The sequence below is a fragment of the Polyodon spathula genome, chromosome 11, assembly GCF_017654505.1.
Source record: "Polyodon spathula isolate WHYD16114869_AA chromosome 11, ASM1765450v1, whole genome shotgun sequence".
NCBI classification, from domain to species: Eukaryota; Metazoa; Chordata; class Actinopteri; order Acipenseriformes; family Polyodontidae; genus Polyodon; species Polyodon spathula.
Window position 1 is genome coordinate 7,216,899 of NC_054544.1, and position 24,655 is coordinate 7,241,553.

Genomic DNA, 24,655 nt, shown 5'->3' on the forward strand with positions numbered 1-24,655 from the left:
CCACACTGACTACCACATTTGCACCAAAAGTTTGGTTTGATTTGAAAGGCTGGTATACAGTATACAGTGCAAGTTGATAATTGTAACCAATAAAACACTATGTGTCAGTCACTTGGCTAATACGACAGTGGCTAGTAATAATATGCAAACAACAGATTTGAAATCAGATCTTGTAATTTAAGGTGTCATTCTAAATTATTGTTAAAACAAAGGTTTGATATTCAAGTGTAGTGTTTTAATGCCCCCTAGTGGTGCAATAACGATATTGATGTTCTCAGTTTGACGCGTTTAGTTTGAACTCCCCAGTAATTTCAAATCCCCAATAATTTTGTTGAAGCTGACACCCTGGGATCCTTCAAGAAGCTGCTTGATGAGATTCTGGCATCACTTAGCTACTAACAACCAAACGAGCAAGATGGGCCGAATGGCGTCCTTTCGTTTGTAAACTTTCTTATGAATGTGGGTTTCGAATTATCTTATAAATAATAATGATATAAAATTGTTATGTCTAGGAATATGCAGTACTGACTTCACTAACCACATATACGATTATGTTAACGTAAAGACTCTCGCAAAAGATAAAATATCTAAAATAAATAAATAAATACATTAAAAAAAAAAAGAAGAAAAAAAATTCGTTGTTTGGCCCAAATGGCAATCCGTAGACGTGAGTGAGGCGTGCTAGCAATGTTCGCATAGCGTGGCGATGCAGTAAATGGGTCTCATAAATAAATGTGAGGTCAAAACAACGAATACAGGTAAAGAAGAAGAAAAAATAAAAAAGGGCTCAATACAATTTTGGTTTTAACAGACGTGTTTTGACTACCTGTCTTTATTACTAGTGCTGTATATGTTTACAAATTATTTTCAGCAAAGAAAGTTACATTAACAGATTACAATACATCAACTGGATAGAACATTGGACAAGTAGTCAGATTACAAACAAGGTTGTATTTTATTAATAAGAATGATTCGTTTTCAAAATTAAATTCTTAGGAGACTGAATGCCAGTGGTGTGTATATATAGCGCGTATGTAAGACTAAATATTTTATTTTTTGTCTCATTTTGAAATGACCTACCTTCCAGGGCTTCATGTACTGATCGGGAGGATAGCAGGAACCAGAACCTTTTCTGCTGCTGGATCTTCTGGTTCTGATGAACCTTATATTGCTGTTTCACCATTTGACATGGGTAAGAGGGGCTCTACTAACATTTCTGATGTTCTGTTTTTTCTGGATAGTCACACTAGCAGTTTAATATGCTTACTAGTATGGTGTCTGTTCAGGTGTCCTGTGTATGTCAGATAGAACAGATTGATGCTGAGAAATACCCAACACTGTATATCCATAAATACAATTACCAGTTTAACTGCAGTCTACTGAGAACCTTTGACTAATTCATCTCTTTACACTTCATTGGCAATTAGTACAGTAAGCATAGGTTTATGAAATTCTTTCCTGTTCTTGCTGTAGACACACATGGGAGGTTGAACTAAAATGTTTGTTATTTCCTTGTGCTAGGCCAAAGAACAGTGTGGCCTGATGAGAAAATGGGCCCATTTGGACCTCAGGACCAGCGTTTTCAGCTGCCTGGAAACGTAGGGTTTGATTGCCACCTGGAGGGTACTGCTGATCCGAAGACAAGAGTGCACAAGACTGTACCAGATGTTCTAACTGAGCCCTCAAACAGCGAGAGACACGAGTTTATAATGGCACAGTTTGTCAGTGGTTTTCAGGTAAAATTAAGGTTAAATTAGTTTCTGAGCACATAAAATGGAATGTGACACCAGCAGAAACCTTTGTACCTCTAGAATATTGCATCTTTTGACACATTGACAGTTCTACCGGAGTGCTCGGTTCACCAACACACTTCACAACCTCAGCACTTTATTGAATAGTCTGCAAAGAGACTCTGCCAAGCTGATGCAGCTAACAAACCCAGTTTTTTTCTTTTGCCCTCTGTTTAACCGGAACCTTTATATAAGATATTCAGTACTTTTAGTTACAGTAATACAAACTTTGGGACATTTTTACACATTAGTTTATTTGTTACAGTACAGAATATGCTATCTAAAGTCTACAGACTGTTAGTGCCTATTTTGAGTAAGTCAACCATGTTGTTCTAGGTCACATGAGCATGATTCGTTACAGTTTTGATAAGCAAAAATGTACAGGTTTTAAATCTAAAAGGCAAGACTGATATTAAGTATGGGTAGATTGATGCAGTTATGGAACAATGGAAACCCACAAAGGATTCAAAGATCTGATGTAGGTCATTTTATTTTACCTTGCATTCCTCAGGGAAATGATGCTGCTCCCAGACCCCAGCAGGTCAACAAGGCAGAAAAATATTTTGATGCACATGTGGAATGCGCAATACAAACTTGCCCAGAGCTGCTAAAAAAAGGTAGATGATGCTCAGTTCAACTCATACTATGGTATAAACCACTGACAAAAGGAGATATTTATTTAAGGCCATGTGCATATTAATTAATTGCTGAAATAAAGTAACATTTGAGAAAAAAAAAAAAAAAAAACAGTTCATTGGTGTTAAACATTTTCATGTAATCCACTAGAGGGCAGGGTATACCTTAGCAAATGGTAAACCTCCTTGAGTTTCCTTGGGCTTATCTTATGTCCAGTGTTTGTCTCCTCACCTTAATTATCATTACCTTTTGGTTTGTCATTTAGACTTTGCATCAATGTTTCCAGAGGCCCCTGCCCACAGTATGACTGTTGTAACAGTAACTCAGAAAACCAAAGCAGACATGACCTGCTGGTGTGAAGAAGTGGATGAGGAGCGAGAACAGCTACTAGAAAAAGTTAGTGTATTCTTTTGTGCTTGAAATGATGTGCCTTCCCCTGTTTTGGTTGAGTATTTACACTAGCTATCTCACTTTATCATGGTTTTCCTGCCCCTCATTCCACCTATAATATGAGTCGATCACATACCACAATGCTTTGTTGGTGAGTTTATAAGGGATTCTGGCAGACTTTTTTATAAACTGGAAGTACAAAATATGCCAATTGAAAATATTTTCTGAAGGTTAACCTAACACGATTAGTTAGTAAAAGACTAATACAATTAACCTGTGCTATACAGTATCCCTTGTCCTCCTCTTAGATATTCTTCAAAATGAGCAATGGCCTTTTCTAATATTTTATCATTTTACATGTAGATATTTTAGTTTTTAACTTGCACTCATGGTTTACAGTGCAAAAGCCTTTTAAAATATTCTCACAAAAAAAAAATAAAGTGGGCAGTGATCTTCTTGGAAGATCCAGAAAGTTATTAGTGTCCTGACTACCCACAACTCTGCACTAAAAAGTCTTTGAGCCATTCTTAATTTTTAAAGCATTACACCTATACAAACAATTATTCTTTAAAAAATTTAGTACCGTGTGTCCTTACGAAATTTTTTAATTATTTAATTTGCATTGCTGAAAAGTAACTTTTTTCTTTTTTTTTTTTTTTTTTTTTTTTTTTTTTAGTTTATCGATGGTGCCAAGGAGATTTGTTACGCCCTGCGGTCAGAGGGATACTGGGCTGATTTTATAGACCCTTCATCAGGCGTAGCGGTTGGCATTTACTATAGATTTACCATAACTAATTACCTATGCTCGGAATCCCCTCAAGTTTTAAAACAGTTTGTGTTTGAGAAATCCTATCCAAATTTGAGCTGGCTCTAGAATGAAATGGCTATTTTTTATGGTACCAGCAGTTCAGAGAATTATAATTATGGAAGAATTTACATTTTTAAATATCTGTCAGTTTACTGTTTGTTAAATCATTGACAAATAACTGAACCAAAAATATTGCTTGTGTCTTTTACAGTTCTTTGGATCATACACAAACAACACACTCTTTGAAACAGATGAACGTTACCGTCATTTGGGCTTCCGCATTGAGGACCTGGGCTGTTGCAAAGTCATTCGACACTCACTTTGGGGAACGCATGTGTTTGTGGGGAGTCTGTTCACAAACGCACCTACAGATAGCCTTGTCATGAAGAAACTGCAAGGAAACTAACTGCATTGTGATGGGTGACAAGCAAGCGTCCTTTTCAACACCTATTCAACCCATGTGTAGGAGAATGTTTCTTTCCTTAGGATTTAAGTCCTGAGCTTAAACAAACCTCAAGTAGTATTTATTTTAGCTTACAGAAATATAGACAACAGGTAATTATATGTACGTTTGAAATGAATACATTCATTATTGTATTAGAGAGGTATCCCAAGAGTCTCATACACGCAAATCACATACTGTTCTTGCCAAGCTTAAATATGTTGGAGGTTTTAATAGTCTAACCATCTGTAAACGGAGTACATAAAGAAACCCACTACTAATTGGTGGAGGATTTAATACTTTATACAAATCAACCATATTGATACAAAGAAGCAACTGACTGGAGTCTTGCTTTCAATATGTATATATATATAAAAAAACAAACTATAAACTTCAACTTCCAAATCCAATATTCAATGTTGCCTTATTTTACAATCCGGGTAAGATATATTCTCTCTGTAATTAATTAAAATGTGATATGAGATTCATCTTAAAAGCTTCAGTGATTTAAAAAAAACAAAACAAAAAAAAAAACATTTTAACTGGGGGTTTTATTCATGTGAGATAGAAACATCATTAAGTTAGGGACATAAGCTGTTTTACATTAATATGCAATATGGTTGAATGGGAATGGATTAACTTGAAACTGTACCTTGTTGCAACTTTTAAGACGGCTTTTATCTGGAGATCTTTGAAAAACAAACAATAAACTTCTTGTCCCAAATACTTTGTGTAGTTATTAAGTTTTGTTGATTTTTTTCTTCTTTTTTTATATAAAGTTTTATCTTTGTTTTTTGATGACCTATTTTTCTTTCCAGTTGACACCCTAGTGAATTACTTCAGAAAAAACAAATAAGGGGTATGATCAGGTTCTGTCTTTACCATGAATGTGAAAGAACTAAATCCCATGTCAATGTGGAACTATCTGATGGACTTAATCCCAATCTGCAAATAATCCCAAATATATATAATTTCTCCCGGTACCAGAAACACTATAAACTTGTTGCTATTCATGACTACAAATTAAAACACACTTGGTATAATTTCTGAAATAAAGTATTAGAAAACCAACTTGTAGTGGGAGTGTGGGTGGAATCACTTTCCATAGACATATGTACTTGAAGTTTAAAGTAGTTTTCTTTTATCCATGATCTTGACCAATCCAGCTGCTTTTAAATAGTTTCTTCGCTGTGTGACCAGGTGGCAAGTGTGTCACAGCTTGTCATGTGGGAATGCCTGTATCACAGGAGTTGGAGACCGCATATGCTCTCCTTGTGTCCATGAACAATGTGTCTTTTTTTGAGTAAATATGAACCGACAGTCTAAAGTGTAGCTTGATGCATTCGAAACTTTGTTCTGCCAATTTTGAAAGAGAAGCCGCCAGGGATTGTGGTTTCTGAATCTGTAGCTGGTATTCAGGGGGGAAGGCTGTAGCTAGCCAGAATTAATTAATGTTAATCTAACCAATTCATTCAAAGTTTTTAAGGGAGCAAAAGCAACATTTTAAGGAAAGTGTAACACATAAATGGATGTATTTATTTTTATTAAAAAAAAAAAAGCTTTACTACATCTTTTTTCGTGATACACGTCTTTGTTGTTTGACAGACAATTACAGCGATGTTCTTAGTTGGATTCAATGAATGGACTTTTTTTTTATTTTTATTAAATTACATTTTTACTTATCAACATGGGACCAAAGTATCATTGATTATTTAATTTTTCTTAGAAGGATAGATATAGAAAGTAATACCACCCTGTCTAACCCTTTGTAGTCTATACTGCTTGGTTCACTGTTTAACAAAACAAACTGCCATAAAGAAAACCTGTTTCTAATTATCCTCCCATCAAGAGCTGCCTTTTCAATAGAAGGATTATCTCAATTGGAAATTAGATCAATACTGGAAAAAAGGTGTGTTTAAAAGAATCCTGTCTTTGTATTTGAAATTTCTGTAGGAACCAGATTTAATTCGTACTATATCGTGGTTCCAAAATAACTGGCATTAGTTTGCTATATAGTATAAAATGCTGAGTTACAGTAATATATTGATACAAACCAAATGTACCTCATGTGTGGACATCACATTTAATCCTATGTTAAAGGTGTACAATGGCAACTCTGATTGTCTAGAGGGCCACATTGATTTTACCCAGCAGCTGTCTCATCAGTCTCAGGGGTACCATTAGCTGGAAATTTCCATTTTATGAATCGATGCGAAATGTACACAAGGATGTCAAATAAAGTTCAAGACAAAGTGTTATATAATTAATAATTGTGTGATCTTGCCAGTAAGGATCATTAGATGGTTTAAGCCCTCAGACTTTTATAGTCATGCACCGTAATTTGAAAACCAATTAATTTTTTTTTGTAATAACAGTAACAGCATTGGTGTTCTTAATTGGAAAAATAAAGTGCATGTACAAAACAGCAGGTTAGTATAAGGGCTTAACTAAGCCATTACAGCAGCGACTATTAAACTAATGCAATAGATCTACTCCTGCACTTTTCATTCAAGCTCTACGCATGATTCCTGTATTTTATAGTGCCATTCACATTTGTACTTTGTCTAACATTTGGAAGATGTTAACTGAATTGTGAAGCCAGTGCCCTGATCTTGATGTTGACAGGTTGAGATATGAGCACTAAGGTCACTGAATAGAAAATGGTATCACCCCCAAGGAGATTAGGAAACACACTGAGAAGGCAATGTGTGTTTACCCTCAAATCAATTGCACAGGAGTGCACAGCCATGCGTGTGATGGGTTTATGGTAATATGGTAATGCATATTTTCAGAATGTAAGCAAGTTGTGTCTACCCCATATAAGATTTTCATTTGATCCAAAAGCTTTTTCACTGCTTTTTGAAATGGTATGGCTTGTGATCTGATTGCTTCCCAACAGAATTTTATCTCCTTTATCCTACAAGCAAACTTAAAATGCTAATTGGAATGTAACCAGACATTGAAGCTGACTTGCACGATGTTGGATGAAATGAAACAATGTTGTACTGTGTAATCCAATAGTTTATTATTAAAGGTGGAAATGTAATTGGCTCTGAGCCTATCTCATTAGATCACGATTGGGTTATTGGGCTACGCTGCTATCTGTTCTCGTCTGCTTTTCAGTTCCTTGCTTATTGCTTGTTTGGCAATCACTTGCATGAATTACATCCTGACTCCACTAATCTGACTACTGGCAACGCTGGTTCAAAAGGACAAAATATCTATTTTTTTGTGGCATTTTGATTCAAATAAGCAATGATTGGCTGGTAAGAGCTATCCTTCCTGAAAATGCACAAGGGCTGGGGGAGCAGCTTGAGGATTCATGTACTGGGGCAATAAAACAACCTGTCACTCTCGGTTAAAAACAAAATCTGAAATGACTGATAGTGATATTGACATCTGTAAAATATGCATGCGCAAGGATTGTGTATCTCAGTGGATTAGGAGTGAGGTGTGAAGCGTTTCACCTGGGGGTCATCAAAACAATTCTATTCGGGTTATAAGTGATCTGAAATTATCAACATATGAAGATCTTGTAAAACAAGTTCAAGCAGTGTAGGTTCAATTTGAATTGGCAGATGATCATATCACAAAGCCATGTTATGTCACTTAGCTGATTTCTCTAGAATGCCACACTTTTTAGATCAAATTTAAATATTTCTTAGCTGACATACAAAGACAACCAGGTCATTTTTCAACTGTCTCCATTTTGCTTATCTTTCAGATTAGTAATATATATATATATATATATATATATATATATATATATATATATATATATATATATACATATTCTTAAAAATGTTTACTAAATCACTGATTCTTGTAGCCCAAAACCTTTGAACATTCCATAGTTTATGAATTTATGCAACTGCCTCTGAGATTAATTTACATTTATATTACTTTGAATGATGTGCATATTATCAAAAGTAACATTTTATTGATAATAATTTGCAAAAACTAGAAATGTATTGAAAGTTAAAAACATAATCTAGCCCGGATAATTATTATAAAAGTTTGTTGTGGTATGCTATGGTAAAACTATAGCACCGTGTACATGTGTGGAAAAAGCACTGCAGAAGCCATGGTTAGCCATATTGGAGCACTGTAGAAAATTATGAGGACTGCAAACGTATTGTGTTAATTTACCGTGGCAAGATTTTATTAGGGAAAATAGGAAAAATATGGACACTACAATTTGCTGCAATTTAATATTGAATATGACCTGTTCTACTGTAATTGGGTTATTCCGTTTTTTCATTAGTATCTGAAGAAGTACAACTCATTAATAACATTTTTCTATTCATCTGCATGCCTGAGAAATTACCATCATTTGACCTCTTGGATCACATTGTTCTCTTTAATTTTGCCCTAGGTCATTCTTCAGTGGCTTTGACTGACATGATTGTAAATTCGTTCTAATAATGAGCACTGTTAAAGAGTCAGTGCTGTGCTTTTCTTAGTCCCAGCAGTAGCTGCTTTTAAAAGCTGAAACTAGAAGCTCTACCTCATTATCAAGCTCAGTGTGATTTGTTTAGATTAAAAAACCATCACTTTAAAATCTGTTTAAAGTATGCATTTTTGAGTCGAAAAATTTGCTGATGAAATATTGAGAGTGGGTTGACAATAAAGCATGATATTCTTTAAACAATTAATTAAAAAAGCTAATCAAATCTTGGATTTCCACCCACGTTAACCTGTATTACAGTGCCCTGCTAATGGCTGTTGAGTTACGCAAAATAGTTTGGATTTAATTTGGCTGGCAGAGAACTATCACCTCAGTACACTTTGTGATTATGTATTGCCTTCGTCTTGTATGACGAACAAACATTGGTAAAGTGCACACCGTGATGTACCCAGTGGTAAAGGAATCCATTTTAATTTAATAAGATTTGAACAAAAGAAAAAAACGGAACGTGCGTCTCCTTTAGCAAAAGCTGTCCGGCTGCTCTAAAGATTTGAAACAGAAAAGTATCCTAAGTACTTAAAACCCTTGGAGAGTTTGGCCTTGAGATATTGGCTGGTTAAGATTTGAGGTTTTGGGAAAAAGCTGTTTATCCTTGTGGTTTAACTTTTAAATGAAATGGAACACCTTCAGCAAGCTAGAATATCAGGTTGCTGGCACTCTTCAGAATTTATAAACTGTCAATTTGTGTTGTGTGCCCCTGTTCTACTACAGACAAGCTTTGGGCTTGCAATGATGGTTTTAATATTTACTGGCAAATATCTGATTATGTTGCTTCTCTGTTTTTAATGTTTGAAGGAGGATTTATACAGGATCTCTTTTTTTCATAAATCTTGGTGTCTTTCCTCATCTGTGAATGTTGCAAACATCTACAAATTGTGACTGCATGTTTGAAATATATCACAAATTCAAAGACGTGGCCTTCAGAAAGTCTTTTGGCTTTGTTCATGAGGGATTAGACAGGTGGATTAATCCCAGCTGTTTGTAAACAGATACATGCAAAGGAAGAGTTTTTAGTACCAATAAACCTACAAGTGGGCACAGGACTCCTCTCCATCTTTAGACAGTTTGACAAAATCTCAGCAGCAAAAATCTGCCTTTCATTAAAACCTTAATCCACCACATTCTTCATGGCAGAAAAGGTTTTGATTGGCGACCCAATGATACTTCATTTCTACTAAATAAATACCTCTTTGTGCTGGCTTTTCTTAATTATTTAGGTTCAAGCTCTGTTAAAGGCTATCATTCTAGACTTTCACTTTATACTTTTCCTGTTTTTTTTGTTTTTAATGCAAGCCCAACAGAACTGTATCCTTCTCCTACCAGCCAGTAACCACAGAAAGGATTTCGTTTTTTCAGCTAAGTACACCTTGTATAAGCAGCAAGTGTTTTGTGCCTTTTGTGACCTTTTAATTATTTGTTGTAATAAATACAGGTTTTTGGGGGTCAATAACCTTGCTGTACATTGAAACAGGTGTCTGCATTAAATATTATGTTTCATTTTTTCTTAAAGAGTTTTAGTCTTTTTATGTTCTTGCTAACAACATTTTATTGAAAGGATCAATGTTTCATCTTTGACGCATAAAACAACAAATAACATATCACACTTCATCTGTATTTGATGTCTGAGATAAAAAAAAAAAAACTATTATGCACATTGAAACTCCTCTGTGTACACTGCAGTTTCATTTCTGTTTAAAATGTTTGTGTTCTAACAATTTTATTAATTTGATTCACGTGTGGGTCCCATGGAGAGATTGCATTCCATATAGTTACAATGAAATATACATGTATTTGTTTGTTAAAGCTGTATTGATTTAAGCAAGTCTGTCCTTTTTGTATCTCTTGCTTCTTTTTCTCTTGGTCTTTTTCATACCTCTTAAAAACCTAATGAATGACTGAAATATGTCATTATTATTATTACAATTATTATCATTATTTGCTTTATTATAATTATTATTATAGCAATGGTAGTTCTTATTACTCATGTGTTACTTAAGCAATCACAAGGCCCAGAGCATTTCTTGGGGATTAATGACTGCCTGGGAGAGTCCAGGGCTTGTAACCCCAGGCATTTTTTTTTATTACCTTACAAAGGCCTGGGGCTAAAGTAATCATTCCACTATTATAAGCCTTTCTAACTTATAAAATGGATTTAAATCTCTTATACCTGTTAATTATTTCATGAACTAACACTTTGAATTTTTTGTTCTGTACCGGACATTTCTAGAGAATGAAAGGCCTGTGCAGTGAACCAGACATCAAGAATGTTTATGTACACAGATATTGCATGAGTTTGGTATGCTTAGCCTTGGCTCCAGGAGTAATTAAGGTTTAATAGGATTGTTACAATATCCTCATGGGCATCAGACAACCCAGGACTTTCAACTGCATTATTTTTGCTTTGGAAATGCTTGTCTTTAATTGTGCAGTGCTGCATCACCTGGTTCAAGTGTATGGAAAGTAGATGAGAGTTCATGAGAAGAGCAGAGGAAGAGGGGCAGGGGGACTTCCCAAAAATTTGATTTGTGATTCCATATTGGAGAAAAAGGAACCCTTTCATCATGTGTTACATGATGTAGTCACTTTATTACAGTGATTTTTTTTTTTTTTTTTTTTTAAGTGTATAGGTTGTCTTCTTTGTTTGTACAGTACTGTTTTAAATGATTTAAAGAAGGAAATCTATAGGTTTTGTAATATTCCTGGCAATTAAACAATGTGTTTTTTCAGTCTATAAATTAAGAAAAGATTACTTTTGCAGATTTCCTCCAAAGTTACCTTTGAAAGAATAAAGGTCAAGTTTAAAAAAAAAAAAAAAAAAACCCTGACTGGCTAAGAAACTTTGCTGCGATTGTAAATGTTTCCTCAAGTCAACAAACTTCCCCTGCATTTACTTACTACCGGGAAACTGGGCAAGTTACAATTAAGGTAGCTGGAGGTGATGAGTGCCTAATGAAACTGGAAATACTTTTTTTTGCCAAGAATAACAAAATGTATAACATGTTAACCCACAAAATAAAAAGACAGCAGATTCTAGTCTTACATCTACTGTAACTGCAGAGTTAGCAAAAATTAAATTAAAAAAAAATCACAAATCACTGAGAAGGGTTAGAAATGAATTTAAACCATTTACTCAGGTATCATTCTACAAAACAAAAATTCTGGACCAAAGAAAAACTTAAATCATGTCACAGTAGCTTTCTGCAAGCTGTTACACAGCTGAGTTCACTAACTAGAGCCGGGGTTAAACAAGCATCTCAAGCAGGTGCTATCCTATTGCTGAGAGGTTGTTTTACAGATTTTTTGTTATTTTCCACAAGGAAAAAGTGAGTGATGTTTGGAAGATGTGTTTCACAGCCATATGGCTGCACAAAGTCACTTAGGTGTTGACCCAGTTTAATGTCACTCAGTACCTGAATCACTGCATTATAAGAAAATTCTTACTGTGAGGGGGGACAGCAATCAAAGTAATTAGACTTGTCAACCCACCATGCGTTTTCCAAAGACCGATGAACTCGTATAATGAAGACCGCTCAGAATGGCTGTAAACATCCGAAAAAGTTAAGGGAACACGTAATCATTTTAAGCTCAAGGGGTGGTGTTTTTTATTTATTTATTTTTTTACAGCTTATTTATATAGAAATATAGTATGCCTAATGAAACTCTTCTCAATTCCTTCCAATTATAGTTCCATAAACCCAAATAAAAATTAATTATTGAAATACTGGCTTATATTTATGCTGTCAACCTTCTGTCAACCGTTTACAAGGCATGGCAGCCAGAATATTGACAATTGTAGAAAGGTAGGAAGAATGTATATAATTCTCTCAGTGCTTGCTAACATTTGTGTTAAAATCCCTTAACCCATTTCATAAAAAAATAGAAATACTGACTTTATCATTTTTTAATGAATGATACACATTTTCAGATTTTTGACTGTTAGCTCCATGTGTTTTTGTTGTTTTTTTCATATATTTTATTTATCAACAAAAGAGGAAAACTTTCCCAGGCAACTTCCAACACAGCTATCTCTGAAAAGCCAGTCTACTACCAAACAAAGAATCATTATGGAAATATAATTGAAGCAAAAGCATGACTAACAAGGGTCTAGTGGGGAAATAACGTTGGGGCTTATTTGAAAACTTGATACAAGTATGGCCTTATCTATCTATTCATGTGTACCATCATCAGTATGAAAGACCACAACCTATTGACCCATCCAAATGGTCAACTCTTTCAAACTAGTCTTGCTTGACTTTAATCTGCCTTACAATGCATTGCTCTCTCATAGCATCTTTGAGTTTATCAATTTAGAAGCAAAGCAAATCATTAATGATAGCTTTATATTTATTAACATGTGATTTTTAGCAGAAGTTCCTGTGTGTACCTTATCATCAATTAAAATACATTGTCATTATACCAATGGTCCACCTGCTCCCCTCTACAACCACCACATGTAAATAATTAATGTCATTGATTCAGTGGCTCTTCTGTTTTTAAAGTGTTGCCATGCAACAGATTTCCATCCATCCCCCCCTTTAATGAAACCTATCACTCAAACCAAGCCTTGTCTATCATATGCTCCACCAGTGCAGAAAGACAGACAACTTACCAGACATAATATCGGTGACTCCTGCAGTAAAATAAGAGCCTCATCCACATACCATCCTTTAAAATAATGTAAACATTAAGGGTAAAAGTCCAGGATGAGAGGCATTCATGTCTGCCATCTTGATTTTAGGCCTTCACTGGTAATTAAGGTGTCTTTCAACAGAACAGAAATAGCAGTAAAAGAAGACCTTGTAATTTCAGACTGTTTCAGGTAGATGACCCCAGACCTGCAGACAGACCTTATGGGGGCTTTTCTAACCAGTTTACCTTTCAGTAGTTTTGCCAGTAACATAATTATCTTTGACATATTCATATTGTTGTAGATTGTGTTAAAGAAATGCCATAGTATTACATGTACATCTTGTGTTACCCATCAACAAAATAGAACTAAATTCATATACTGGATTAACCTCCAACGTGTCCTCGACAGGGAAACATAATTACGACACACATTTTCATATTACCTTGATTTTCTTCACGCCAATAATTCACTTCGTGTCAAGTGAAGCTGACACCTACATGTCTGCAAAATGGAAAACACTTGGGTCTTGCTGTGAACAAAACAGCTTGGGTTCATTCAGTTGACTTTTCTGGTGACATTTAAACAAAATGCTTCCAAGAAGACACCTAATAGACACTAAGAAATAGCAACAGGGGATATCTCCAGAACAATGCATGCTTGATTGCTTTCGGTTTCCAAGTCAGCTGACTGTGTTCCCAGTACAAAAAATGAGATGTATACCTGATGAAAGAAGATGACAAGAATGTGGTTAGATGTGACAAATGCCTGATAGTTATGTTCAAGACTGAATGGAGGTAAGCAGGATATGTGTTGCCAAATACTCAAAATGAAGGAAACAACACAGCACAGGGCAAAGATCACACCACCTTTACAGAGTGAAGCTGAAATCTAGACCGGTCATTAGTGGGATAGCCAGAGGGGGTTTGAATTTGTTGGTTTGTTTTATTTATTTATTAATTTATAGAAATGTTGGGGGTTCACTGTTAAGTAGGAAAGTCTTTTGGCAAGTGTATAATTTATAAGTACAGATAAACAGCACTAAGGGAAAATACTGTTGTTTTCTATTTTTTGTCCATAACTCAATCATGCTCAATCATCGGAATAGTCAGTAGTACTAGAAAGAAACTTTATTACAAAATGAAATTAGGCTAAAGTTTACATGCTTCTTTTAATTATACTTTTTTTTTTCTTTGTGTAGATTTGATAATGTAGGTATAACAGATCAGCAAGTGTAGAGTGGCCTTCTGATGAGAAAAATGAAAGCTAATAATTCCATAAGTTCCAAACTCAAGATTCCTGCCTGGTTAAAAGGCAGTGAGTTAGAGATCAAGCATAGAAAGGGATGAAGCAATGTATGAAAATCCAAGCTATACAATGTGCCTCTAGTGGTGTTATTCAGCATCTGACAGGTGAATTAAAGGTGAACTGTGTAAGGCCAGGAACGTTTCATTTCTTATTTGTTGAAACGTCAGACTCCTGTATCAGTTACACAGACACATTTCATTATAGTCAAACTATCCTTTAAGCAAGTTTATTGACAACACATTATCCAGGACACTTTGCAGAATGCAGGCTGAAAACTTGAATTTGATTTTGATAACTTTAACTGCTTCTGCCTTAAAGCTATGAGACAAAGTTAAGATGAAGAGTATTTATCCGTATAATTTCTTTTTCACAAAAATAGTGTTGTTATTTACTATTAGCTTATAGATACTATATATATATATATATATATATAATATATATACATATATATTATATACAATATTATCCTTGTGTTAAAGGTAAAAGTTCCATAGTCACAATAAAAACCTATTTATTAGGAGTTGTTAATAGGGTATAACTGATATATATATATATATATATATATATATAATATATATATATGATATATAATATATATATAATATATATATTCGGTTCACATCCGATCTTCGATTCAACCATAGTCATATAAATTTGGACAAACTTGAAACGACTTTTCTTTCCTAAGTTGGTATCAGTATATTTAAACCTGTTTGAAGTTGCTGAAAAGAAAGGGTTGTTTTTGTTTTTTTTTGTTTTGTTTTAATGTTCTGAGACTAAACTGTTGTGGCTTGCAGGGAGAGAATTCTGTCTCTAGTTACCTTTATATCAATTCTTTACAGCACTTTTCTACAGATACTAAATCAATCATCATGATGTATTAGGTCCATAATAAAAAAAAACATACATACATCCATACACTATGCATGGATTCAATGTGCTCCAGCAAGGGGCGCTGTTTAGGTGCCTAGTGAAGAGCTCATGGTTTCAAATTCAAAACCTATCCGGTCAGTCCATAGCCCAGTTTTGACAAAAAAAAAAAACCTGTCACACGCATCACTGTTTTGAAACTCAGTAATTCTGTGCAATATTTGTGCAGTGGCTGTTTATCAGAGTCCCTTAACAAAATGTAATAAGCAAGACAGATTATTATTATCAAATAATTTCTCAAGGCCCTGTGCCAGCCCAGCTCAGGCACATCAGGTAAGCAGATTTCATCCACAACCACTTGCATATTATCTAAAGATTATTACGTATACACATTTTGTGAGCTGGGTATTTAACAAAACACCCATTCTGGGCATTGAGAAAGCCGATATTAGTTACAGTGGATAGAATTAGCATGTACAGGATTATTGCTTATCAAGGTCTGTGAAACCCGACCAAAAGCCAGATCATTTCAACTTGATACTACTGAGCTCTTGGAAAAATTTTTTCAGTGAAGTTTACAACTGCTGAATCTAGTGTTGCTTTTTTTTAACCCTACAGTTTATCGAAAATAAAAATTAATCTGTGATATAAATACCAAATGGATAAACTGTGCACAACACATTATTTACAGTAAATGTGGTGGATCCCTTTTTTTGGTTTTATTAGTTCACTGTGTAATCAGTGAAGCTGTATCATTATAAACTTTTTTTTTTTTAAAAGACAACAGAATCCAGTTTTGGTTCTTTATTGGGATATCTGATTAAAATATGTTTTGGGCCTCACAGTCCTGTTAGGTTACAACACTCTTAAAAATAACAGTTTGTAGCGAGTAGCTGAGATTACAAATCAAAACATATTAAAAACAGATGACTTTTCAACTCTACTGCAGAGCAAGTAGTCTGCGATTATCAGTCATCTGGACGGACAGAAATTTAAGACTGAAATTAAACAAGCAGGAATTGAATGCAGGGAAAGAAGTGTGCAGCTCTTGCCAATGGCAACAGGATAAGGACAGCAAATCCTGTGTTCTGTAGCTACAGCCCTTCTCAGACTCAGAGAGCCAGCCTATCTAATCAGATTTTCTGCCTTTGTTATCAATCTTTGTTCATGAGAACTACATGACTGTATTATTTTCGTAACAGATTAAAAGTAAAAAAAAAAACACAGGGGTTGGTATTCACATGTAGAGCCGGCAAACTCCCTTTAAGATTTTGTTTAACAAACACTACCAACTTTTGTTGCTCAACAAAAGTTACCAAAATCGAGCTGTTCTGTTTTTTGCTGCTGTTCTAAAAGCATTCTAAAGCAACCTATTGATGTCAGCAATACAAGATGAATTTGAAACACATTGGTACTGTGATTTTTTTTTTTTTAAAGTCAGTGTAATTTAAGAAAAAAAGGATCAAATGTATACAAATATGGAGCACTATTTTCAAGCAGGTTTAATAGTAAAGAAAAATTAACACAATTAGAATTATATAAATCTAAATGTCTCAGAAAATGTGTTTTATTCATCTCATTTGTTTTATTAATCTCAGAACATGTGTCTTTCCCATAGCGCTTGCTTAAAGCAAGGCTCAACAGAGCTCAACTAATGGAAAAACAGGCCCTTTAGTGGTTTGTGTGGTTACCTTAACAGTTATTTTTATGCATTAATTCCGAAGAAATGTTTGCTTAAACAACTGTTCCATAGAAAATTGCTCTAGTTTGAGAGATCAGAATTACTTGAAGGTGGATCCATCGCTAGAAGGCTGAATGCATGGTTCCACCTGACATGCCAGTAGAACTCCACAGCAGGCGTGGCTCAGATTTGTTTTAGCAACACACTCATTTCAGTCAACTTTTCGTAATACTGTATTTTCCAAAATGTATAGAATGTATTGCATGTAATACGCAACAATATATACCATGATGATGAGGAATTGATATACAAGGTTAGTTAGGCACGTTCAAAATTGCCCCTGTCAGTTTAAGATAAAAAATAAGTCTTGTCTTGTGATGTCTACTGAACCCACACGACTCTGTGCTATGAGCTAAAGCATCTGCTCTGTCTTCAGTATACTGTACTGTTTATGTTCTGACTACCTGTGTCTTCAGAAACGGACTTCCCAGAGACTGATTGTTTCCAGCTGGGTTTCTGGGTTAAAACCATGTAGCAGAGGAGGCTGTAACAATTGAAAAGAGCATTCTCATTGGTTGAGGTTTTCCTGTCATATAATTGCTTTAAACAAAACTAACAAACTGTTGAATTTGGCAGCTGTAAGTGTTAACATTTCATATTAATATTCTGTTGTTTTTGTAAATGGACAAAGGTTAACAAAGGCGTGTTTTTTTTTTTTTAATTGGATACTGTTATTTTTGGAAAGGTCATCCCAAGTAGTCTAGTAGCAATATCCTGACAGAGACTCCTACAGCCACATCCACAACAGCAAGATTATAAATGATCCCTCTTAAGAATCTGAAACATTAAACAACTACATGTTTGTTTAATATTATTATGCTATATGCTGGTACTATATGCAAGTTTCAACTGTGATAAAAGCACAGCAGGAGTGATTTACCTTTGCCAAAACCTTCAAGATGATCCTCATTGGAAAAGACGTTGAAAAGGCCTAAAAGGTTATTGATGCATTAGATTCAGGTACTGGCAAAAACAAACAATTAGTTAAAAGTTAAACAAAATGTGTAATAAGTTACCATGGAAGTTTAAAGAGAGAAGCAGTAATGTAGCGCTGAGATCAAACTATAGGCAGACATGTTGTACCTAATGGCTTTTTCATTGTCCTAAATGGTTTTATTGTGATTATGACCCTTCAGTCAGCCTGCTAAAGATATATACGGGTATACATGTTGCTGCTAGACATTCTAAGCACACATAGTGATAAAACTTAACCATGCCTTAAACTTGTAGCACTTTGCATTTAACCGACCACAATTGAGTGCTCTAGTGAAGATGGTGTAAGCAGTCCAGGAATAAATACATGTTAATGTGGGTCAGGTGGTAGGCATGGATTTGGAGGAAAAGCCCAAGCAGTGAGTGTGAGGTCTCTGAAAAATACAGGGAGACTACCCATGGCATGTCTGTTTATAAACAAAAGGACCAGGGACTAGACTAGCCCAGCTGAACTTTACAAATGTGTCCTTTATTGCTCTGCCTCCTGGGCTGTAGGCTATTGGTATAATGTGTATCCATCAGAACCAGTCAGTGGACAGTGCAGAATGTAAAGGGTGAATGTATGTTGAATGAATAACTTATAACTCTTTAATTTCATACTCATTTCGTACTTCACATTGCCCCCAACATCGTACACGAATCGTGCAGCAGGCTTTCGATGAACATTCCTTTCCTTGCATTCACATGACTGCATACCTGGATCTTTTTTGGAAGGTTGAAAAAGCAGCATGCATCCTCGTTCTGACATGTTTCAGAAAATAAGGGGCCCTCACAATCCATTTGTATGATGCAAAAATGGTATTGCATTTCTGGTGAGAACTGGATTCATCTCCATATCTGTGAAGGATAGACAATGGGGTGGGTGACGATTTTAATTGTGCAGGTTTTCAACACTTGAGAATGACAAAACAAAGTCAAATTCTTTACCTGTGCTGTTGTGAACACCTGTGCTGACTGGAAGCTTCACTATGATGACCAAGAGAAGAATATGGCATTGTACTGTTTTAACAAACTGTCAAAAGTGGCAAAACAGTGATTCAAATGAAAGGGAAGAAACTAAATACTTAAAAAAAGAGTAGCACAATCTGAAAATCTATGTTCTATATTTTACACGCTTCTGTTATGTTTTACTTTTCTTACGTCAGCAGACATGAAAATAAAAAATTAAAAAAAAAAAAACACTTCAAGCTTATGCCTAAAGGACTTGGCATGGAGCAATATACATTTGTATTGCAGTTTGTGAAATGGGGAACTTTATTTTCTTTCATACTTAAATAAAGCGCACACAAAACATGGATAGATCACCCTGTCCTTCATGTTTTCTTCATGTTTTTATTTATTTATTTTTTGCCTGAATGAAACAACACAGATTCTTCATGAGGAGCGAGTTAACAATCTCACTAGGATCCAGATCTCCAGACAGGCAGTCTTTTGATTTTTCTCACGGTTTTGCTACATTTCTAATGAACCTGGGAAAAACAAATTCAGGAATAAAGGCCTTGCAGTCACAAGGTTGTTGAAACAAATTAGTCCAGGAATCCCTGTTGCAGACTAACCTCGCCTGCTTATTTTTCTGATGAAGTGTAATATACAGTTTCATTAAATCCCCAATAATCAAGTAAGCCTTTTTGCTTTTGACTTCAGGAATTTGATGTAATTAAGCCACTGACTGGGCATTTGTGAAGCTAAGCATAATAATCTTATTACAGAGCTATGCACAAATAATACCCTTCTTATACTGTGTATAAAGCTTTTTTTATATGTACATTTTAATATCTATGACAATTATTGATTGGTAAATGTATTTGTTACAGCATGTAGCAGTCCTTGCCCATCTTGCCAGTGCTGAAACACATCTGATTAGAATTTGGGCATCAACAAGAAGGTGGGGGTCAAATCAAATTTAAGACAATTTTCACTTTTTGAACAGTTTTTGTTTTTCCTCATTAGGAGCTAACAGCTCATCCATCCTTCATAAGCTTACCCCACCATCTGAACATGTGCCTGCGATATGTTTGCAATACACTTGAACAGACAACAGTGGAATCTCCAGTACTGTCTTTGAGTTGTTTTCCTGCAAGACTAAAACAAATATATTTTCAGCAGAAGAAACTAAAGTTCTGCCACAATTTCTGTAATTGGTAGATTACATGTATGCATTATCCTCTCAATGCTGTATAACACTTTGCAAAACAGCCTTTTCTTTTTGTACCATTAACAATACATGAACGGTAGGAGCACTGTTTTTATATAAAACCTTTTAATAAAGTGCTTTACCAGTAATCAGGTCCTTCTACAACAGCAACAAGCAGTGTGGACAGAGTAGTTTTAAAAGCACCGTGTATTGCACTCTCTCATATACCTGCATTACAGCTAAAACACACATTAAGGAGGTCATAGCGGCTATGATTTATATTTTTTTGATGACAGATACTGGGCATAAAAAAGCAAAAGCACAAATAGAAGCTGCAGGTGTTTTAGAATAGCTTTCATCAGTTACCTCTTAGCTAGAAATTGCATTCAACAATGTGCCTGACCTTATGCAAGAATCCATTCTCTACAGATAAGACAACCAAAGTTAGAACTTAATGTATTAACTGTTAAGTGCCTGGTGGAATTTTAGTTCAATAGCAAACTGAGCATGGGCTCATTGAGTACATACTGATGCCAGTGATTGGGTTTGAATGGAGCATTGAGTTACAGTATGCATTATAGTAACAGAATTGTATTAATAATTAAAAGGTTGTTTTTGTTGGGTGACTCAAAACAAAAAAATTACCAGGGAGTTCAAAATGTCAGATTTAAAAGTTACCATAGAAATTGGAGGTATTATGTTCTAGTAATGGATGAAAATAGATAAATCCTTTCTCTTTTATACACTGCCTAGTCTCTGATGTTACTTAAAGTGCCCAAGATGTGTTATATATCAGAAGAATGACTGCTTTAAATGTGTCTGTGTCCTTTTGTTGGACAATGCAGCCCACTTACACAGGTGGTATTGGCAGGCACTGGTTGTGGTAGATTACTCTTATTGTAAAGCAAGCATTTATTGAATGGTAACAAAGATGGATATGTGGGGGGGTCTGTAATCGCTTTAATATTTATAATTTTGTTATTACTTTTTCATTGTGGACTTGGAAGGCACTATTAAAATCATGCCACAGTTACTTATGAGCATGACATCATTAAAATATTTGACAACAGCTATTCTATATGATCTAAATGATACTACTCTTACTAGTGATGAAACACATCAGATAGCTGGAATGTCTACACTGGTCACCCAAAAGATGACAATAGCAGTTACCTGCTGGGGATACTGCGTGTGAAGCAGCAAGTAAAATTGGAATTGGAAATTCAGGGTTACACTTCCACCAAATCAGTTATTTTTAAGTTGTGTAATTGAGTTTTTGAAATTACGTCAACTTAGCTGGTCCCATACTGCACCTAATCATTAAAAACGTATTAGCAGCCAGCCAGAAACTACTGGTTATGACTGTACTCTAGGGCTGTGCAAGACTGCAAGACTGAAGACTGTGAAATCCCTAACAGAATCTGAGGAAATTGATGCTCATTACAGGAACCTACTGCACGGAGATGATTTACTCTGATCTAAGCAGTAGGAAGTATCAAAAGCTCACCAAGGTTATCCCAACCTCCCTTCACCTTGGAGAATGGCCACTGTGTTCCTTTTACTTGTGAAACGTGTTAAGAACATTTCTGCTGACAGATAACTTTCCTGTGCATTTCCTAGAGGATTGCTAAACAGTGTTAGCTGCCACTTAGTTGCTTTCATTATTCCCTGTTATTGTTATTGCAATATGGTGCTTTAAGCCGTAACTAGTTTTTACAAACAAGCTGTAACAAGTTTTTACAAAGGAATATACTGACAACATGCCCCACATGTCATCCAGTTCCTATCCAGTTTTAAATAAATTTAGCATAACTGAAATAAACAAATCCCCTGGGCCAGATGAGATCCTCCCAATAGTACTCAAAGAAATGAAAGAAGTTATTTACAAACCGCTAACCAAGATCATGCAGCAGTCTTTTGACACAGGGGTGGTACCGACAGACTGGAAAATTGCAAACGTAATACCAATCCACAAAAAGGGAAACAAAACTGAACCAGGTAACTACAGACCAGTAAGCCTGACTTCTATTATATGCAAACTTATGGAAACTATAATAAAATGGAATATATAATAAAAAACTAAAATGGAAAATTACCTATATGGTAACAGGGTCCTGGGAGACAGTCAACATGGTTTTAGGAAAGGGAGATCGTGTCTATCTAACTTGCTTGATTTCTTTGAGGATGCAACATCGATAATGAATAATTGCAAAGCATATGACATGGTTTATTTAGATTTCCAGAAAGCTTTTGACAAAGTCCCGCACAAAAGATTAATTCTCAAACTGAACGCAGTTGGGATTCAAGGAAACACATGTACATGGATTAGGGAGTGGTTAGCATGTAGAAAACAGGAAGTACTTATTAGAGGAAAAACCTCAGAATGGAGTGTGGTAACCAGTGGTGTACCACAGGGATCAGTATTAGGTCCTCTGCTATTCCTAATCTACATGAATGATTTAGATTCTGGTATAGTAAGCAAACTTGTTAAATTTGCAGACGACACAAAAGTAGGAGGAGTGGCAAACACTGTTGCAGCAGCAAAGGTCATTCAAAATGATCTAGACAAGATTCAGAACTGGGCAGACACATGGCAAATTATATTTAATAGAGAAAAGTGTAAGGTACTGCACACAGGAAATAAAAATGTACATTATAAATATCATATGGGAGATACTGAAATTGGAGACGGAATCTATGAAAAAGACCTAGGAGTTTTTGTTGACTCAGAAATGTCTTCATCTAGACAATGTGGGGAAGCTATAAAAAAGGCTAACAAGATGCTCGGATACATTGTGAAAAGTGTTGAATTTAAATCAAGGGAAGTAATGTTAAAACTGTACAATGCACTAGTAAGGCCTCATCTTGAATATTGTGTGCAGTTCTGGTCACCTCGCTATCAAAAAGATATTGCTGCTCTAGAAAGAGTGCAAAGAAGAGCGACCAGAATTATTCCGGGCTTAAAAGGCATGTCATCTGCAGACAGGCTAAGAGAATTGAATTTGTTCAGTCTTGAACAAAGAAGACTACGCGGCGACCTAATTCAAGCATTCAAAATTCTAAAAGGTATTGACAATGTCGACCCAAGGGACTTTTTCGACCTGAAAAAAGAAACAAGGACCAGGGGTCACAAATGGAGATTAGACAAAGGGGCATTCAGAACAGAAAATAGGAGGCACTTTTTTACACAGAGAATTGTGAGGGTCTGGAATCAACTCCCCAGTAATGTTGTTGAAGCTGACACCCTGGGATCCTTCAAGAAGCTGCTTGATGAGATTCTGGGATCAATAAGCTACTAAGAACCAAACGAGCAAGATGGGCCGAATGGCCTCCTCTCGTTTGTAAACTTTCTTATGTTCTTATGTACTACTAAGGGATGCTTGGAGAAGCTTGCTGCTATTTTCAATTTATCTAAATGCTGGTGGATCTAAATAAAGTTTGTAACATCATTTTACAGGCAGACATGCATTAAAGAGACTCACATTAATTGGAACATGTTAGATTTTTTTGCACATACATTGTTATTATCTGAGTGGCGGTATTTAGATCAATTGACCACAACCCTTGAACTCATGTAGCTAGTGGTTAACTCATTTGTTTTTATTGGAATTTCTGAAACCCTGCTCAGAGATGCGAAGTAGATTGTGAAGAATTAATTTAGTTTAATTCAGATTATGGCAGGGCATGCATCCAGATTGTGCAATCATTAATGAAATGCCATACAGTGATGAAAAGGCCATAACGCTGTGCAAACGAGCCTGACCTCCAAATTGAATCACATGCGATGATAGCTGGTGTAGGCACTTCAAAGGAAATTAGCTGTCAGTGAGATCTAATTCAGTACCTATGGAGCCAAACTGTTAGAAACTTTAGAAAGCTAAAGGTCGTCTTAAAAACGAACACCCAGTTGCAGATGAAATCTAATCCATTTCAGAAGGACTTTTTAATTGAACTTTGGCTTATTAACACCAGCTAAAAGATCTTAAGAAAAAAAAAAGACATCAATTATTTTGGCCTCTGAATATAAGATCCCTTCATAGACTTAAACTCCAATGAAACTTCTATGTCATTTCATCTCTGAAATCTAAAATCTTTAATCTACTTTGAAAGCAGTTACAGTTTCTACAACGTCAACTGAATTTCATGCACTCATTCAATCAGTGGACTCACTGAAGCACTGACGAAGAGCCATGAAAATAACCCTTTGACCTGTGCTGTTACAACCTCCAAGGTCATGTTTCTGAATGCAGACACCTTTTGTAGGACTTGTAAAGCAATGAAAATCCTCATGAAATCCCATAAAAGCCTTCTCATTTACAACTGCCATTACGGCAAAAAGTCGTATATTTTTATATTTTAGAGGCTTTTAAGCTTCATATAGCAGGTGCAGGGGCCCAAAGCCAATGTAGTTTTAGTTTATCAAGATTTGAAGTGTTGGACGTGATGGA

General features: G+C 35.4%; 1 protein-coding gene across 1 annotated transcript; it reads left to right on the plus strand.

Annotated features, from left to right (window-relative positions):
- The first annotated feature begins 1,071 nt into the window (after positions 1-1,071).
- LOC121322578 (cobalamin trafficking protein CblD-like) lies at positions 1,072-4,784 on the plus strand. The gene is made up of 6 exons (XM_041262693.1): positions 1,072-1,192; positions 1,522-1,736; positions 2,302-2,407; positions 2,692-2,822; positions 3,493-3,579; positions 3,836-4,784. The coding sequence occupies exons 1-6, from the start codon at positions 1,072-1,074 to the stop codon at positions 4,028-4,030; spliced, it is 855 nt and encodes a 284-aa protein (XP_041118627.1). The 3' UTR covers positions 4,031-4,784.
- Positions 4,785-24,655: the final 19,871 nt, after the last annotated feature.